The sequence below is a fragment of the Paroedura picta genome, chromosome 17, assembly GCF_049243985.1.
Source record: "Paroedura picta isolate Pp20150507F chromosome 17, Ppicta_v3.0, whole genome shotgun sequence".
NCBI classification, from domain to species: Eukaryota; Metazoa; Chordata; class Lepidosauria; order Squamata; family Gekkonidae; genus Paroedura; species Paroedura picta.
In genome coordinates this window covers 18,773,172-18,786,812 of record NC_135385.1, presented here as the reverse complement: position 1 = coordinate 18,786,812, position 13,641 = coordinate 18,773,172, and the positions used below count along the sequence as shown (strand labels likewise).

At 52.3% G+C, this 13,641-nt stretch overlaps 1 protein-coding gene across 2 annotated transcripts in view; it reads right to left on the bottom strand.

The window, feature by feature from the left end:
• Positions 1-15: 15 nt before the first annotated feature.
• The window catches only part of IFT140 (intraflagellar transport 140), a 61,767-nt gene continuing 48,141 nt past the window's right edge, over positions 16-13,641 (bottom strand). The window contains exons 20-31 of one of the 2 annotated variants that reach the window (XM_077316808.1): positions 11,348-11,525; positions 8,592-8,782; positions 7,739-7,834; positions 7,028-7,160; positions 6,801-6,944; positions 5,905-6,033; positions 4,661-4,843; positions 3,836-4,042; positions 2,778-2,990; positions 2,527-2,693; positions 1,166-1,307; positions 16-319 (exon numbers count right to left, since the gene is read on the bottom strand). In XM_077316808.1, the coding sequence (XP_077172923.1) occupies positions 116-319; positions 1,166-1,307; positions 2,527-2,693; positions 2,778-2,990; positions 3,836-4,042; positions 4,661-4,843; positions 5,905-6,033; positions 6,801-6,944; positions 7,028-7,160; positions 7,739-7,834; positions 8,592-8,782; positions 11,348-11,525 (1,987 nt within the window). In that variant the 3' untranslated portion in view covers positions 16-115. The remainder of the gene's footprint in view (positions 320-1,165; positions 1,308-2,526; positions 2,694-2,777; positions 2,991-3,835; positions 4,043-4,660; positions 4,844-5,904; positions 6,034-6,800; positions 6,945-7,027; positions 7,161-7,738; positions 7,835-8,591; positions 8,783-11,347; positions 11,526-13,641) is intronic. The other variant, XM_077316809.1, reaches the window with a different exon arrangement.

Genomic DNA, 13,641 nt, shown 5'->3' with positions numbered 1-13,641 from the left:
GGGCACCGGTGTTCCTCAAAATAATACTTTATATCTACAACCAGACGGAAAACTAAACTCCACCCGCCCGCCTACCCGCCCGACAAAATGGCCGCTTGACGCCCTCTCCTGCTCCTCAGGAAAACTCCGCCTCGTCGGCCACTTCGTCTTCCCCGCCTTTCTCCTCCACGCTGTTGTGGCGGACCCTCTCCGGCGCGGGGTCCCGGCTCAGGGGGATGCCCAGCCCCCTGTGAACCGCCTCGGCCGTCTGCTGGCTGACGTAGTAGTTCAGGTTCACGCAGGGGATCTTTTTCCGCATCTCTTCGAGGTAGCGGTAGGCCTGGGGAAAGAGCGGCGCGTCACGGCCGAGGGTCCGTGCCCCCAACCTCTCTGCATTGGTCTGGAATGCTTCGAGACCGTCCAGCTTACCGCAACCCAGAATTCCTGCGGGGCAGGGGCCATCCCCAAGGGTTTGTGACTTACGAGGGACTCGGGAGAAGAATTCTCAACTGGTTTGCCAAAGAACTGCAGGCTCCCTTCTGCTTGACCGCCATCCGCCTGGAGATGCCCGGTGCTCCCAACAGGACCATCTTGTTTTACCCTACCCTGCAAAGCTCGATCTCCTCTGTTTCACTCCCAGCTGCTTGACGCTTCCTGCCCTGAGCCAGTGAATCGTTGCAACTCCAGGTGGCTCAACGTAAACAGCTCCCCCACCCACCCGCCCACCCACCCGTTGTGTCGTCTTCTTTCCCAGCCCCCACCTGCCACTGTTACCGCAAGGTGGCCGGCTGCTGAAGGGTTCAGGGGACCCTCCGAATCAATATTCCCAGTCCCCGTGAAGAGCTGGCAGTTACAAACCCCACGACGGCACTACCTAAACCTATCTGCGGATACTTGATTTCCCCTTGGGCTTCCATCCCCAGAAAAAAACACATTTTATTAGAAGTATACAATGCAGGCAAGAGGCTGAACGCTCCAGATTTGGCAGGAAACGAATAAACCGGTCCCGAAGCTTCCCTGAACGTACGGGTTTTCTATGAGCAGGGAGGTTTTGACCAGAGGGGAGCCCTTGGATCATGCAACACTGCCACCACCACCCTGCCCCCAACATACATGGCAATGCAGTCTCAGGAAGGGATTCAAGGACCTCTCCTGCGGGCATGCTGCAGATCTGGGGAGGACTCACCATCTGGAATTCCTGGGCCTGCAGGTGGTGCTCCACGAGGAAGCCCAGGACGTCCCCAGAGCGGACGGCTCCATCGAGGTCTGGCTCCCCCAGAAGCAGCTCGCACTGCCTGGCTGCTTCCTTGGCATCTTCCGAATAAAGCCTATGAGGGGGGCGGCCAAGAGTGCATTCAGGCAGGTTCATGTCACATGCACCTTGCTTTATCCCTAGAGCCTACAGGTGCAGTCCCAAGGGTTTGCGTGTCATGGGGCTTTGTCACAAACGGAAGTGACGTGTCGTGGTCCTCGTCAACACGGCAATCTTCGGTCCTGGGAGACTGCAAGACTGAATACCGCCAAAGGAAGCAAGTCCTGGGGGAGAGTTTTCAATGCCCCCCCCCCTCTCTGTGCTCTTGTCATACAAGCTTGATCGGGGGCAGGGGGGGGGAGGAGACTCCAGATTTGATTTCCCATCTGCCAAACAGGAACTGGGGTCCTCATAGAAACACACCCAAAAGCAAACGAAACCAAGAGGCAAAAAGTTGGTATCTTCTTGAGATTTATTATCCTAGGTTGTTTTAACTAATTTCGCAACCATGCAACCAGAACAGGGTCCCCGGCATTCAATCCCGTTTTCTGTTACTTCTTTAGTGGTTGCAATTGCAGCCTTATAATATAAAGATTTAACATCACCAGTATTCATTTCAATTCTACAGGTAAAGCATATCACATTGGCGGTAGCTCTTGAGTAAAATTGAAGAGCCATTGCCAATGTGATATGCTTTACCTTTAGAACTGGAATTAATACTGGTGATGTTAAATCTTTATATTGAGATGACAATTGCAACCACTGAAGAAGTAACAGAAAACAGAAACTGGGGCCATTTTTGAAGGCCTCTTCTCGCAGGGGGCGGCCAGGTCTCAAACCCTGCAGAGGTCCATTTCAGGAGACTGCACCCTTGAGGTGGCTTGGGTCCCCAAGGTTCCTGATGTCCTAGTTGAAAGCCAGTATGCTGCACAATGGTCGTACCGAACGGCCTGAAAGGGGAACCAAGTCCAGCGACATGAGACGGTTCCTTCCTTAATTTGGAGCAGCATAGGGTAGACCTAAGGGCAAATGCCTGAGCCCCCAGCAATGGTGGTGGTGAGAAATCAAAAGGCAGCTGCAAAATGGGCCTGGGGAGGGAGACATGTTTCTTCCCCCTATCTGAGCCTGCCCTTCCGGGTCCCCTAACATTATGCTGACCGGGATAAGCTTGCAAAGTTTCAGTTATGCTGATCTGATGCCCTGACCGATTCTCTTCACAAGAGGACCTTTGCTAAAGAAACACACCGATTTCCCACCTCCTCTCCCACCTACCCACCCACGCTCCTTCCTCTCACCTCCGTGCTTGAATGAATCTCTTCACCAGCGTCATCTTGCCCTGCAAGAGGGCCATCTTGGTCTCTTGCTCCACGGGGTTCCGCGTCTTGGCTTTCGACAGGCACTTGTAGGCCTCTGTGAGGGCCCCCAAGGCCTTCTCGTAATTCTGGTACTCGTCCACCTCCACCTGCGGGGAAAGGAACTGGTCTGAGTTTCCGATCTCGCGTCGGCCGGCCGAAAGCGCTGCCCCCACCGAGAGCCCGCCACGCACCTGAGCGCAAGCGTCGTAAAAACCGGCCAGGAGGTCAAGAGCCCTCCCTTTGGTGTAGAAGCTGATGATGTTCTTCATAATCTCCGGGTCCTTGCGCCAGTCCAGGGACTGGAGGTAGTTGGCGGCCATGATGTAGATCTCCCTCTGCCTGGAGACGCCGGCAAAGAATACTATCTTCTCCGTGTCCCCGGATTTCAACAGTGCTCTCATGGCCTGCAACCCAAAGGACGGACCTTACGAATGGGCACATGGAAGCAGCAAGCTCTGTAGAGCAGCTTTCCTCAGCTAGGGTTTTGTGAAACCCTGGGGTTTCTGGAGGGCCCCGGAAGGCTTTCACGAATGGTTGTGAGTCAGTTAATTGTTAATATTTTTTAAATTTTGTTAAACATTTAGAAGAGGAAGAAGTGTTGGTTCTTATATGGTGCTTTTCTCTACCCGAAGGAGGCTCAAAGTGGCTTACAGTCGCCTTCCCTTTCCTCTCCCCACAACAGACACCCTGTGAGGTGGGTGAGGCTGAGAGAGCCCTGATATCACGGCTCAGTAAAAACAGCTCTATCAGTGCTGTGTGGAGCCCAAGGTCACCCAGCTGGCTGCATGTGGAGGAGGAGCGGGGAATCAAACCCGGCTCACCAGATTAGAAGTCCACACTCCTAACCACTACACCAAGCTGTGATATGACCATATATGGTCTTGTGGACCTGCCCCCCCCCCAACTGGCCAATGATGGGCCTGGAGGGGGTGGGAAGGGGAGGGGCCCCGGGTGGGCATGTCCACAGCTCTGCTTCCCAACCATCTTCTGCACAATTATGCCACTTTTGGGGTTCCAAGAAGCCGGAAGAATGTCTCAGCGGTTTCTCAATGGTAAAAAGGTTGAGAAAGGCTGGTGCAGAGGGATGCGAGGCAGATTTGCTTTGAGCCATGGACCAGCAGAATAAAACATATATCCTTGTAACCGCTCCTGTATTGTAAACACATAAAGCCTTGCAGAATTCCACACGCTGCAGTTCTCTTCTAACAAACCACCCCCACCCCCACCACCCCCAGGCGTGTCTGCTCACCTTCAGCTTGTTTCCCGCTTGCGTGTACTTCTTGGTGGCCATGTGGTAATTGCCCTGCCGCATGCAGCAGTCGGCTATCTGCTCCAGGAGCTCCCGCCGCGACTCCTCCGGCAGCTCCGCGGAGTCCTTTGAGATGGTCATTTTCTCCGCCATCTCCTCGGTGATGGTCAGATTCTGGGCCAAGCAGAGCTGCAGGGCGTCCTGGTACTGAAGGCACAGAGGGAGGAGGACAGAAGCAAAATAGATCGTGGAGCAATACACTTCCTGCTTTTCTGACCATTGCGGTGTCTGAACAAAAGGCAACGTGCCTTGATCTAACAAGACAGCCTCCTTATGCCCGCCGCAGGGCTCTTTGCTCTGCAGGTGCTGATCTTCTAGAGGTCCCTGGCCCCAACTTGTGCCAGGGCCTTTTCGGTCCTGGCCCCTACCTGGTGGAATGAGCTTCCGGAAGAACTCAGGGCTCTGTGGGAGCTTTCAGAGTTCCGCAGGGCCTGTAAGATGGAGTTCTTCCATCAGATCTTTGGGTGAGGCCAAGGTCTAAGATCAACTGATCCCCTCCGTGGGATCAGGTCCCTTCACTAACATCTATGCAAGAGGGTGGCTCTTGGCGATGTGTATGAGAGAATTTTTCTGCCAATCTTGTTAATGAATGGGGCTTTATGGTTTTCTCCTATAAACCGTCACGAGTCTTTGGAAAAGTGGTGGGAGAAAAATCCAACAATACATTAAATTTTTTAAAATGTATTTCTAATGTATTTTTGGTGTTTGAGAAGACCGGACCAGTGGAATGCGACTCTTTCCAAAAAGAGGGGTCTCGCAAGTTACCTTTTTGGCAGCGAGCAGCAACTCGACGGCCTTCTTGTACTGGGCATGCTCGATGAAGAAGTCCGAGCAACGAGCCAGCAGGGCGGGGTCAGACTTCTCATCTAGGTCCTCGGCGATGAGCTGCAAGGCGGCAAACTGCTGGGTGGCGAAGGCCAGCTCCAGGGCCTTGGACACGTGCCCGGCCTGCCAAAGCAAGAAGAGAGCTTTAGCTTCCTTGGGGCCAGCACTAGACAGGCCCCTGCTTCCTGGTCCCAGGGGGAAATAGAGTTGTGCTTTCCATAACAACAGAATAACAACCTTCCTTTTAGTCCTGGGGAAATCCGTGCGCCTTTATTCCAATGTCATGGGCAGATGAGAGGAAAGGAGGGTCTTTGGTTCCAATCAGGGAAGCCAAACTCTGCCCCTCTCCCCTGGCCTGACCACACCAAATTCCCTCTTCCAGGTTGGAAGAATAAAATGCTTCCAATGCAGCAGTGCAGGGGGAGGGGGCTAAGGCTTCGTATCTCTTGCGGTTCATCAAAATGAACCATCCGCTCTTCACCTGCACAAATACCTGGGGATTTCTCTAGCGTGTCTAGCTCTGCTCTCACACAGAGTTCAGAGGTGCGTACAACCAGGGACCGTTTCCGCATTTGGAGCTTCACTGCCCCCGTTCCCAGGTGGGAGCACAAATCTGGGGCAGATGAGGGACACCAAAGCGAAATGCTCTCCTGTTTGGGAGCAGGGAGAGGTGGGGCAACCTGCTCGGACTCAAACTCCAGCCTGCAGCCCAGCACGACGTCTCAAGTGCGGAAATGGTCCAGGATTCAGTGAGGGGTATTGGGGCCGTTCAAATGACTGCTTTTCCCAGGGAACCCCCTACTCCTCTCATACTTTTGGCTGTTCAAGGCACTTCTTGGGCAACCGCAGCTTCCGACAATCAACTCAGAAGCCAGGCACGGTTACCTTTGGGGCGGACTGGATTTTAAAGGTGAAAACTGCCAGGGGAGGAGCGCATGGTGCCGTCAAAACCAGCTGGCTTTTTTACAGCCCCTCCTTAATGCCACACTCCTTTCTGGAGAGGGAGAGGGAGAGGGAGAGGGAGAGGGAGAGGGAGAGGGAGAGGGAGAGGGAGAGGGAGAGGGAGAGGGAGAGGGAGAGAGCCCCTCCCAGAGCAGAGCACGGCCTGTGTTTCCGTGCCGCTGGACTCTCCGGGACCTGCCCCCGTTTCTCCACTGCGAGGCCGCGCAGGGAGGAGTGCGTACCTTGTGGTAGAGCATCACCGCCCTGTCCATCTGCTCCACGTGCTTTTCGTAATACCGCGCTGCTTCGACCATGTCCTCCGGCGAGCTGAGAAGGGCCAGGTTCATCAGCTGGTCGGCCATGTTGTTGTCCTGCGCCCAAAACCAAGGTGTGTGTTTTGTGAGAACGGAATTAGGGCTGTCCCCGAGGGCCCTTCCGCTCACAAAGGCCGGCTGCCAGCTAAAGAGCTGAAGGGTTCGTTGATGAAGGGATAGGCCGATGATTGCCTCGGGTGAATTAATCGGAGGCCTCCCCCCCCCCCACGTTAATGGGAGAACCGAGTCTTCACGTTGCTCCCAATTAACCCCCCCCCAGGCGCTACTATGTCCTCCGTCGAGTGATGTCTCGTTCCTTTGGGACAAGTCAGCTTCAACGCTGGATGCCATCATAGAACCATAGAATCATAAAGTTGGAAGGGGCCATCTAGTCCAACCCCCTGCTCAACGCAGGATCATAGAATCCTAGAATCATAGAGTTGGAAGGGGTCATACAGGCCATCTAGTCCAACCCCCTGCTCAACGCAGGATCATAGAATCCTAGAATCATAGAGTTGGAAGGGGTCATACAGGCCATCTAGTCCAACCCCCTGCTCAACGCAGGATCATAGAATCCTAGAATCATAGAGTTGGAAGGGGCCATACAGGCCATCTAGTCCAACCCCCTGCTCAACGCAGGATCATAGAATCCTAGAATCATAGAGTTGGAAGGGGCCATACAGGCCATCTAGTCCAACCCCCTGCTCAACGCAGGATCAGCCCTTATCGCTTGGGTCCGTTTTAGCGGTTTTGCGGCTTTTCCGATTCTGGATATTTTACCGTTCGGTTCCCAACTAGCCCTGCCCGCCCCGACCCTTGCCTACCTTGCACAAGCGAATGGCGTTGTTAAACGCTTGGGCCCGGGTGTAAAAGTGCACGGCCTGCTTGATGTTGTCCTGGCTCTCGTACTGCCGGGCCAGGTGATACGACGCGGCCCAGTTCCCCGTCTCGTTTGCGATTTCGGCCGCCTGAAACGAGAGGCGGGGAGAAAGCCGTAAAGACCCCGAAATGGCTGTCTCTGGAATGGCCATTTGTGGGAGGGCAGTTTTACCTTCTGAATGTTGCCCTGGAAACAGTAAACCCGGACCAGGGAAAAATAATCCTGAGCCAGTTCGTAGTATTTTAAAGCCGCTTCCATGTCTGCCTGGCTCTCCAGGTACTGGGCCCACCACTTCCACAGGGTCCTGGAGAGAGAAGGAGAAGTCACAAGAAGCTTCTTCATGTCAGGCTCCCCCCCATTCAATCAGCATCTTAGCATCCCCCCCAAATCCACCACCAACCGGCTAATGATCCCTGGTCCTAAAAAAGCCCGCTTGACCTTAGCCAGGGCCAGAGCCTTCTCTGTCCTGGCCCCCACCTGGTGGAAGGAGCTCCTGGAGGAGATCAGGGCCCTGACGGAGCTAACACAGTTCGGAAAGGGGCTGCAAAAGGGAGCTCTTCCGCCAGGCATTTGGTGGAGGCCGAGCGGAACCAGCAACATCTACAGCTCCCTCCCTCCCAGAAACCCATTCATGTGTTCTGCTCTGGACCTCTTTGCAGTGTTATACTCTGTTACCTCTGTCTTCATTTAATGCTAATATGATTGATATGTGTAAAGCTGAGATCTGTGTACTGCGTTTTCTGCGTTTTTACGTAAGCCGCCCTGAGCCTCAACACAATAAACAATTAAAATAAAAACATTTGTTCAAAAGGCTCTTCCCCCTGCCCCATCCGGGCTTAGAATCTCCCTCTCCCAGTGATCAGAAATGCAGTCAGTGCCCACTTGTCCTTCATCTTGTTGACGTAGCACTCCAAGGCGTGCAGGTCTTCCGACAGCATCCGGGGCACCTCAAACCTGTGCGTGTCCGATTTCTCGTAGCTGTGCAGAAGAAGAACAAGAGTAGAAAAGAGGAGCTGAGAGAGGAAAGAAATCCCAAGAGTCCCAAGCAGCTTTTCACGCCGGGAATTGTAACCATTGCACGGACGTGTCCCGATTCTGCAGTGATTTGAACAAGAAATGCCCCCTTACAGCGAGTCGGTTTCAAAAGATTGTTTTACACAAAGAATGCCGCAACGGCTCTGGGGGCCTGTGTGTTTTCAGGCCCAATTTGGAATGTAGACGCTGCTTCGTTTTATTTTTGAGAAGGAGGATTAGAAGGCTGTGTTCATGCCACCACTGCCCCCTTTTAGTCAGAGCGGTTCCTCAGTGGAACGGGCTTCCTCGGGAGGTGGAGGGTTCTCTTTCTTTGGAGGTTTTTAAGCAGAGGCTGGAGAGCCATCTGACAGAAATGCTGATTTTATGAACTTAGGCAGGTGGTGAGTGGGTGGGCAGGAAGGGATGTGCCAGTGTTTGTCTCTTGGGGCCTTTCCTTGCATACCCAGGGAATTGCTGATCGCGACTGTGGGATGGGAGGTGAATTTCCACCAAGCCAGGCTGGATTTTAGATATTTTTGGTGGTGGTGGGGAACCACTTGGCCATGAAATTGGGGTCCCTGTGGGCAGGCAGGTGGTTGCGAGTTCCTGCACTGTGCAGGGGGTCAGGCTAGATGACCCCAGAGGTCCCTTCCGACTCTTGGATTCTACAAGAACAGTCATTGGCTGGTGGCCGCGGTATTGGGTCAGGACGCCCACTTACTAGTTGAGCGCCAGGGTGTGCTTGCCGGTGGCTTCCAAGTGCTTAGCGTAACCATAGTAGGTGGTGCGTAAGTGGACTCGGTCGTGCGCCTCAGCCACTTCTATGGCCTTCTGCCACTGGTCTGAGGCCTGGTAGAACTTGTTCAGGAGGTCATAGCGCTTGCACTGCTTGTACAGCTGCTCTGCTTCTTCCTAGAATGAACATCAGGCGACAGAGGAAAGGGGTGCTGTGTGAATTGCCATTCACTTCTCTTAACATGCAGATTCCTGCACTGAAATTGTTATTTTTCAGAAGCAGGTGGGGGTGGAGATGAACAGGAAGCCAATATGCAACAAGATCAGGATAAACATCCAGAAATCATGCATTATTCTGCAATTAACATTCCAAACGGCATGGAATTGACAGTACTATGATCCTCAAATTTTTTAAAAATAAATTACTGATGTTTGTTTGGAAGCAAAAAAACACGGATGCGCTTGGCTGTATCTGTGGTTCATCAACATGTGTTCTGTGCAGGCACACACTGGGCCTATGCAAAGGCAGGCAAGCTACAGACAGAAATGTCTAGCATCTCGGGAACCAAGGGGGCATCCCTCCCCTTCAGGGGCAGCACAGTGGCTTTTTCTGCTCAATCTGAGCCCTTACATTTTCTCGGGGGCTAGACATTTCTCTCTGCCGCCGGCCAGCATGCGCACAGTCCCAATGTGCAACTGCGTGGAGGATGACGGAAGATGAACAAAACGATTCTGGGGCATGACGTATTTAAGCAACAAAGTGCAAGCATAGCGCTAATGATTCCATGTAACGAAATGTCTTCAAATTGCCTTTCTGTGGGCCAGATTCTGGGAGTTCGTTAAACAGGCGCCACAAACAAACAAACAAATGGTTAAAAAGCACATGTGGAGGTTCAGTTTGGACAGGCACCACGCTGCATGAGAGAGGGTTTAAAAAACAAACACTCTCACCACAGGTGACTGCAGGTGCCCAACTGGGCTTTCTAAAAAAGACCATCCCGAGAGCCAAATTTTGAGTCACTAAGAATTCTACATCCCGGGCTTCAGATGCGTGAGCTAGTGGGTATTTTTGAGGCATATTCCCACATCTGAAACAGAGTCCATTTCTAGGTCTGATATCCAGGGTGAGAATCTGCCCCTGTCCAAAACATAGCCACACACTTGCACGCCCATGGCATAGGGCAGGCAAGGAACTGTACAACTTCTGTCAGAAGTTACTGTTGTTGAAATGCTGTAATTGTTATTGTTAAAGTTACTGTTGCTGAAATACTCTTCCAGTTCTAGCTGGTATGTTATTGTCGTTATATTGTTATATTGATGATACTGTGAGTGTTCTTTGTAAATGTTCCAAAATGGTCTACGTCAGCCGCCCACAGCCGTTAAGGGCAGTATAAAAATCTAAATAAAATAACCCAACAAGCAGACAAATAAATAAATAACTGGGACTCTGCTCAGCTGCAGCTGCAAGACGATGAATCTGAAAATCCAGACGATCAGGACAATTAGGCCAACTGCGTAGTTTGACACACACACGCAAATTAATTTCCTAGGCTTGTGCATTTCGATGTCGCTCTCCACACAAAGGCCAATACAGGTATCTGAAGAGCCCACAAGTCCCAGAATAGAAGCATTACAGCCAGGAGGCAGGATGTTTACATGAAAATAAGCAAAGCGTCCAGCGATCGGGCCTCTGGGTTGTTTCACAAGGGAGGCAGCCTCCCTACGATGCTCGGTCCAACGAGCCGAAAGAATCCCTGCTATCTTAGAGGCCGTTTCCTAGGGAAAATGGCTATCAAGGCTCAGGAAGCGCCGACGCCTCTGAGCGGGCCTTGGACTTGGGATGTAACACGAATGCCAGGCAGATTTGAGATGCAGACTTTCACACAAGTGGGGGGGGGGAGTTTAAATGGAGTGTCTGTAGATGACCGGCTAAGAGCAGTCATGCCAAGAGCACATGAGGGTGGCCAAGGTTCACTCGGACCCGCTAAAGCCGGGGTGGTCAACCTGTGGTCCTCCGGATGTCCATGGACTACAATTCCCACGAGCCCCTGCCAGCGTTTGCTGGCAGGGGCTCGTGGGAATTGTAGTCCATGGACATCTGGAGGACCACAGGTTGACTACCCCTGCACTAAAGGACAGATTCTCTTCCAGAAGAACCACATTTCTGTGAGATTCGAGTGGGGAGCCGTGTTGGTCTGAAGTAGCACAGCATTTCTGTGATTCTTTCGAACTTAGGAGCAATTGCGAGCAGGGGCAGGGGAAAGCAGTGACGGGATTTCCTGCACCTGCTGCCCAAGGACCCTCACCTTTCCCACCTGCCCGCAAAAAACAACCCATCTTTAAGCCTCAGAGTCCCTTGCAGAGTCTAAAATCACCTTTTTTTCTGCTGAGGAGGACCCCCCCCCCCAAAAAAAAACAAACAAACACTGAGTCCTCTCATTCAAGATTATTCAGATTGCTTACTGTTTTGCCAAAAGGGTCATTCAAGGTGTCATTCTCCCTCCCCGGGAGAGATAGAGAGTTGTCGACCCATGCTGAATGGGGGAATGGGCTGGTATTTTATTGTCCGACATCTTGTTAAGGTATTATCCTCGCTAGGTTATGTTGTATTCATGGGGTATTTTAGGGGATCTTATTGTGTTTCATTGACCTTGTAAACCGCTGCGAGAGATTCGAGAGCAGCGGTATATAAATATAAACATGAATAAATAAATAAGGTCTCCGGAGAGCCCTCCGACCTACCAGCATGCCCAGCTGGATTGCCAGCATGGCCACTTGGGCCTCCTTCTCCGGCTCCTGCTCCGCCTCCCGCAGAGCCTTGGCCCCTCGAGCGTGTCCCATGTTCCCCAGGCACACTCTGGCCACGTCCAGCCTCTGCGTCTTCACACACATGCAGGCCATGTTCTCCCAGACGGCTTCGCTGCAGGGGACGAGAAGAGCGGCTCAGTAGGGCAGGCGGAAGGAGATGGGGTTTGAATGCCAGGCAGTATGACAACTACAAAGCTCATCCCGGATTATGTGAGTATTTTTAAATGGGATTTTCCTCCGGGACTACACATCAGGTTACGACACCGGAACTATTTATTATTGAAGAAATTCTGCCTTCCTTTCTCCCCTCTGGGATCTGTTCCACTTCATATTTCTGGCGAGGGCTTGGAGGAGGAGCTGGTCTCATGGCTTAAGTGTCACTCAGAGCTTAACACCCACTCATGGTGGCTGTCCCGCCCCTGAGTGCCTCCTCCTCCTCCAACCGGCTTGCCTGTCTGTCCAATCGCCTTCCATCCCCCACCCCCGACCACTGCTCCATCCTCTATATCAGGGGTAGTCAACCTGTGGTCCTCCAGATGTCCATGGACTACAATTCCCATGAGCCCCTGCCAGCAAACGCTGGCAGGGGCTCATGGGAATTGTATTCCATGGGCATCTGGAGGACCACAGGTTGACTACCCCTGCTCTATATGACACTCTTTTAAATACTTGAAGATGGCTATCAAATCCCCTCTCAGTCGCCTCCTCTCCAGGCTGGAAATCAATCGGGCGACGAATACGGTTTTCGAAAGGTGCCAGGACCGGTTTGAAAATCAGTCAGAATGGCCTTAGCATCCCACCAGGTGCTGAATTCCCACTGCATTGGCATATGCTGCCGCAGCCAAGAGACATAATAAAGCCTAAAATCAGCAGAAAGGCCGGAATGAATACAGGGAAATGCATCGGATTGGAGTCACAGAACTGCCAAGACCATTTGGGTCTTCTGTGAAGCCTTGAGGGTTGCCACCTTCCCCATTATGGTCTACAACCAAAGACTGACGTCCTGCCTGTTGTCTATTAAAGCTCAATCCCCCGAACCTCCACCCGAACTCCGAGAATTCCCCGAGTTCACTTTTGGAACGCTACCTCCTCGCATCTGCACTGCATCAGCTAAAGTGAGAAGTCCTAACGCAGGCCAGATGTGATGGATCGTGGCAAGTTCTCTCCCACCCTTCCCCGTCTTGGAGCACATGCCCTGCGGCCATCCACAGAACACCGGAGCTTCCCACGCGATCTCCGTTTGCAGAACGGGACTGACATTTGCCAGGTTCGCAGAGCTGTCGGGGAGACGAACGAAAAGCGAAATGCTGCCAAAGACTTGGTGCATGGCGAGGACGACATCAATGGCGGTTCGGGCCAGTTTGATTCGGAGGGCCCCGGGCTGCTAGGCAATTCCTCTTCTCGATGTATTCCGTGTATCCAGTTCAGATCCTCACTGGGCGTACTTTTGGGGGGCGTGACGCAACAGAGGTGGATTTGAGAAATTGAAAGGGGCAGCGAAAAGCCACAGACCTTCTAGAAGTTCTCTGGCTGGATGAGGAGGGGGGGATAACCAGACGATTTATTCATCGCCGGCCGCCTTAGTTGCTGGTTGCAATAAGGGGAGTTTTATGGGGGTTTTATTGTATTTTATTCTTTTATTATTGTAAACCTTAGGGCTAATCCTGTGTTGAGCAGGGGGTTGGACTAGATGGCCTGTATGGCCCCTTCCAACTCTATGATTCTATGATTCTATAAACCGCTGTGAGCCCACCAGGGAACAGCGGTATATAAATTGAAATCTAAATCTAAATAAATCTAAATCTAAATAAATCTAAATCTAAATAAATATAAGTCCAAAGCAGTGGCTTGAAATGTCCTGTTTTCTTCACGTGATTCTTAAACCAACTCTTCTGCGGAGGTTGGAGACTGGCTTGAGAAAGGATCCCATATCTCCGGTTTCATTGGACACGAAGGCCGGCTGAACCCCAAGCTGTCAATGCTGACCCGCCATGGGGGCTCGGGCGCAGCCACCACACCTGCCCTCGGCCACGATACCCAAAGGGCCCTTTTGTGCAACACCTGTAGAACTAATCCTGCTCGCACAATTTCACTGAACTCTGGAGACGCAGGAGAGGAAGGGGGAAGAAAGAGCATACTGGAATGAGGTGGGGGGGCTGGGAGGTGGGAGGGAGGGAGGGAGAGAGACTGGGCTTTGGAAGTCTTCCTAGGCTTTTCCTTTCAGGAAA